The 5,401-nt window shown below is 35.5% G+C and overlaps 1 protein-coding gene across 1 annotated transcript; it reads right to left on the bottom strand.

Annotated features, from left to right (window-relative positions):
- Positions 1–2,996: 2,996 nt before the first annotated feature.
- Positions 2,997–4,775, bottom strand: LOC136061028 (peptide methionine sulfoxide reductase B1, chloroplastic-like). Its single transcript, XM_065764153.1, has 4 exons — positions 4,636–4,775; positions 3,626–3,691; positions 3,330–3,527; positions 2,997–3,239 (listed from the first exon to the last, which is right to left on the bottom strand). Exons 1-4 carry the CDS (start codon positions 4,758–4,760, stop codon positions 3,209–3,211), a joined length of 420 nt encoding a protein of 139 aa, XP_065620225.1. The 5' UTR covers positions 4,761–4,775; the 3' UTR covers positions 2,997–3,208.
- Positions 4,776–5,401: the final 626 nt, after the last annotated feature.

Raw genomic sequence — 5,401 nt, 5'->3', positions numbered from 1 at the left:
TTTTAATTAGGCTTTTAGATTTTTTTTTTTTTTTAATATTGGCTGACGTGAAAAATGGTGAGAGTTTCAAAAGTTTCGGTTTTATATATATATATATAGATTATACTCTACACATGCATTTTTAAATTTTTCTATCTAATTTTTGAAACATAGTTTTTAAAAAAATGCTAAATTATATCTGTATGTATACTTACCACACTTTACTTGTAACATATTTTACTGACTATGGTTACTATAAGATAAAGTGATTTGAACCCTAGACATTTTTATTATAAACACCAAAAAGTGTCGATTGAGCTACAAAGCTCTTGAGTGAAATATTTTCAATAGTATGAAAGTAATTTTAAACTAGAGTGAAATTAAAAAAAAATCTATATACGGAACAATCATTTACAATGCTAAATTTCTTTGACCCTATCTTTTTGTTAGTTTGAACCTTTTGTATTATCTAAACTTTTTATAAGAAAGTTGGTAAATTAATACATTGATATTACTTACTAAAAAAGAAAATTGAAGAGACTTATATGTCTTTTTCTTTTCTGAGGGAACTAGTAGAGACTAGAGAAGGGCTTTGATGTTTGCCAATGTAAAAAAGGTCAACGCCAACGTCCTATCCAGGCAAGGCAGAAGCAATTCACTCGGCAATTGGCAAGTTGCTTAAATATGCATAATGTTAGAGTGAATAGTGATTCTAAAACCTACACTGATGCAATCATAACTCCCAAGCAGCGAATCCCCTGAAAGCTGTTTAATTTTGCAAATGAAGTTCAAACTCTTGTTTTGCAATTTAGGTTGCGTTTGAGATGCTTATATTGGTAGCTTCTTTTACTATTTAGTTCATTTTTGTTACTATTCATAGGTCTTATTGCACTTTTTGATACTCTTTATGAGTCTCACTGTACTATTTCAGCTAATTTTTAGCTTTATCTACAGTACTTTCTGCAAAAAGATTTCAGTTTCAGCTAAATAAACTGTTCTCAAATGGACACTAGTTTCTTAGATATTAGTCGGGTCAATCATGATTGTAACAAGGCTGCTTATGTTATGGCTAGATGGACTCTCATCTTAAGAACTCTATATCTGGTTTTATTTATTTATTTTAAGGAAGGCTTTGCCACTTGTGTTTAGCCAAAGTTATTTCAGGGGAGGTTACTTCCTATATGTTCTTTCCTTTTGTTGCAATAAAGCTTTGATAAAATTAAAGTTAAAAAAAAAAAAAAAGGTGATTTATACATAATGTATTAATGTTAGTTTTACCGGATTATACCAAATGGTGCTTGGTGAAACTAGTGAAAGTATTTTGTGTTTCAACTCTACACAACGAGCCTCTCACAACAATGAGCCTCACATATTAGTGGGTCCCGCATATTGTGAGAGGCTTGCTGCATGGAGTTAAAACAGATCAAACTCTTTGTATTCCTTTGGAGTCATGTCATTAAATAAGTTTTAAAACTACAAGTGCAATTGGATACAAGTTGCCAAAGGTAAATTGGTGGAGATTAGTTTGGCATTCTAATGCTCTCATATTTTAGGGTTGCACATTTATAATGCTCTCATGATTTCGGGTGAATAGTTATCTGTTAATTTGCTAATTTTTATACTAATTTAGGTTGCGTATAAGGTGGTTTTACCCAATCAACAATTTCTATTCCACTCTTTATATTCCACTCTATGTACCATGAATTATAACTTGTCATCTGTCAATTAATACTTAATTTTTTGCCTTTTATTTCACTTGCCAAAAATAAGAGAAAAACGAAAATGTCATCTCCTTTAGCTCCACCACCACAAGCAAGAGAAACCACCACCATCCTTTCTAGTACTAGATTGACCCTGCCAATGCCACCACCTCCACCTCCCTGTTTTCTTGCCATAAACACCAATCCCATCACCATTGTTGTCGAATCCGCTTCCTCTAGGACCACCATCACCACCTCTGCCTTGCTCCTCATCTTCTTGCCTAAGCATTGCAGCAATGGTGTCGCAATCTCACTTTGGCTCAGATGTGCCCACCTTTATTGTAGTCACGAAGTTGCCGCTTGACTTCTGAAAGTTTAGGGGCTGATTCAATTGGCGACCCCTATGTAGCCATCAAATCGGTTCTCTTGGGTTGGAGAATGTCCAATGGAGTTCTTTTGGCCGTGTGGCTTGCTTGGGTTAGAGAACTAAAGATTAAGGGTGATTGTTGTTGTGGTTCTTTTGCTAGTGGTTTTGCTGGAGGTTGGAAATGTTGGGAATTCTTTGGGTATTTTTTTTTTCTCTTATTTTTGGCAAGTAAAATAAAAGCCAGAAAATTAGGTATTAATTGACAGATGGTTGATTCTAAATCGTGGTACATGGAGTGGAATAGAGAGAGTGGTATAGAAGACCTTGATTCGGTTTTACCTAAATGAGTGAAGTGGTCATCCTAACTTTCATGCTAAGCATTAGGATTACTTGGGATCAAAATTGAAAAAATTAAAATGGACACTTTGCACAAAATTAGACTACGATTAGAAGCTAGTTTGGAGTTGATTTGGATTCTAATTGTGCTTTGACTTTAATAAATTATATATGATACATGATTAGCATATTGGTTGCAAAATTTTGAAATTTATGGTACTTATTCCAAATATCCCTATAGTTTAGGTGTCTAATTGTAATTAACCCTTTATATTCTATCATCCACCAAGAAGGTAGGGTCATAGCGGGCATTAAGCAAGAAGCTTTATTACACGCTGGGGTCGTTGGAAGCTAAAGTGAAGGCACTGGAGGAAGCTGAAGATTTTGCTTGGGATGTTGGCATTTGGGATGCACACTTTGAATGTGACTCACAACTGGTCTCCAATGCAATTATAGGTTTGAGCAGTCCACAAGTAGCCATTTGTAACATAGTATTTGTCATAGATTACAGGATTTTTGATCTATACAAGTTTCACATGTTAAGCAAGACGATAATAAACCAGTGCATATTTTGGTTCAATATGCCAAGGGGATTGGTAATTATGTAACTTGGGTGGAGGAAAATCCGGGTATCATTGAGTTGGCTTTGGCTCAAGATATATTGAATTTCTCTTCAACTTAATAAAGTTACAAGTCTTTCATAAAAAAATAAAAAATAAAAAGCTTACGTAGTTGTCACCAGACTTAAAGAGCAGGGGCTAGAGAATGAGCGGATACAATGCAACTTCAACAATAATATCTTTCTGGTTTGCTTGTATGCCCCTCTCTACTGCTTTGGTTTCAATTTCAGGGAAGCACTGCAGAAATAGCCATATTTAACATTGGGTCCACTATAATGATGAATATAGGGGAGCAAAATAAAACAGATTGTGGACAGAAATATTTACCTATTGATGCAATAACGCTTTCCTGTAGGAGGTGGACCATCATCAAAGATATGGCCAAGATGAGCATCACAAATAGCACACAGAACTTCCTGGCGAGGCATGAAAATAATCGACAAATCTAACTTTGATTTTACATTGCTTCCTATAGGTTGGTAATAAGAAGGCCAGCCAGTTCCACTATCAAATTTAGTAGATGATCTGAGGGAGAGAATTCATATCACTCAGTTTAGGAGAAAGTTGAGTGAGCAAAACATCTTATTTCTACAAAGAAGTCTCATTGAGAATTGAAAACTTACTCAAATAGAGGAGTGTCACAGCATATGCAATTGTAAGTTCCATGGGTTTTGGTGTTCCAGTATTCCCTGAACATGAAAAGGAAAATAGAAGATGAATAAGACAAATGGTACATCAAAAGAAGCAGTTGCCTTGACAGCATTAGCTCCAGCTTTCCTTATGCATACAGCATAAGCAGCATCTCCTGTCAACCAAGTATGTAAGCCTCTCTCTGGAAACTGGCTGATTCACATGTAAGGCTCTCCTGATTTATAAAGAACATTGTGGGCAATGGATAGTGGCTTTCCAGAGTAGGATCAACCCATTTTAGTACATGCATGAATACCATCCTGTTGCAAGTATAGGCTTACATTCATGTGTGTCGCTGCAACTGCTCAATTCTAAGACCAGACATCATCTACAAAAGGGTGAATCAAGGCCCTTGACTAGTTCCTGTTTCTCTACAAACAAAACCTCCAGTAACTATTGTGGTAATCAAAGTGTTGCTAACTCCATATCTGTACTATAGGCCCAAACTACATGCCTCATAACTGAATGGATGAGCCACCTCCAGATTCTCTCCCAATAAACCATATGCAGAAGTACTCCAAGGGCTTGGAGGTTTTTGCTATTCTTATTCCTCAGCAATTCAATCATTTCCCAAAAGGGAGGACCCTTGGTGATTTGACAATCTTCTTTCCATTCTTCTTCCTCTCATCTACCCCTCAGAGTCATCAAAGAACTAATTGGAATTCCCATTATTGTCAACAGGTAACCACTAGTGCCTATAGTGTCTTATTTGACTGGCAAGTTTTTTTTTTTTAATGATGTCATAATTCGATATACAGTTATCCCAGAATTTTTATTTTTCACAATCAAGTCTGAGGCATTCACGGCATCCTACGTGGGCTTTTGGAAGCATCAAAAGAAGTCAAATTGTTCACAATAACAGCAATTATTTTGTCCAGAAAAAGGTAAGAATATATAAATGCAGTGAGAAAAAAAGTTAACCAGTAGTCTGTATTGATCATACCCAGTGAAAGCTCTCTCGGTCCCCTTTTGACGAGTAATGTAAAATTGTTCCCCTGTGAGCCGCTTCTTCCATTCTTCATCACTTAGAGATTTATAGTCAATTCTTCCTGCCTCTGCACATGACATAGCAAATGACTCTTTAGTAGCCTTATGCCAACACAAGATTGAAGAACATCCTTAAGATCTAAACATATTTTTGTAGTCTTTACAGGACAAGTCACTCCAGGTGTCCCTTTAAAATTGATGTAGTATAGAGAGGAGTTGTTGTTTTGCATTTTTTTTTTTGGGGGGAGGGGGGGGGGGTTGGGGAGTTGGTCATTGTTGTCCAATTATCACTTGCAATGCTGTCATATTCTCAATTTAAATGATCTTTTCTATTAAAGATGAATTAACATGCAGAATGAGAATTTAGATAATGTGATCATGCTTATTTCAGATTATATGCACTTTAAACTTTTATACTCTAAAGAGATAGAATACACGTTCTTCTGCCTAAAATAGGGTGCTTATTTCAAATTCACAAGAATGATATTAATACAACCTGCATTGGTCTATTTTTAACTTCTGAGCTAAACTTTTGTTGGGAACAGAAAGGAATTGGAACATAAAAGGCAGATAATTTTGTAACTGTAGTAAACTTATATCCTAGTAGCTACTCTCAACTGTGTTTATCTAAAGCTCAAAGCTACTCTTATCCACACAAAGGAACCAGGACTATACATTTCAATCAAAACACAGTTGTAAATACTTTGAAATTAATATCTTAA

This window comes from Quercus suber, unplaced genomic scaffold (genome assembly GCF_002906115.3).
Source record: "Quercus suber isolate HL8 unplaced genomic scaffold, Cork oak 2.0 scaffold_542, whole genome shotgun sequence".
NCBI lineage: Eukaryota > Viridiplantae > Streptophyta > Magnoliopsida > Fagales > Fagaceae > Quercus > Quercus suber.
The sequence above is the reverse complement of the archived record's forward strand: the minus strand, read 5'-3'. Positions and strand labels throughout refer to the sequence as shown.

Excerpts from the sequence above, each read along its gene's own strand:
- LOC136061028 (XM_065764153.1), bottom strand. The coding sequence starts at position 4,760 with ATGTCATGTGCAGAGGCAGGAAGAATTGACTATAAATCTCTAAGTGAT. Across the intron at positions 3,528-3,625 it reads TGTGACACTCCTCTATTTGA|ATCATCTACTAAATTTGATA; the intron begins GTAAGTTTTCAA and ends TCTCTCCCTCAG. Across the intron at positions 3,240-3,329 it reads AAGCGTTATTGCATCAATAG|TGCTTCCCTGAAATTGAAAC; the intron begins GTAAATATTTCT and ends CTATTTCTGCAG.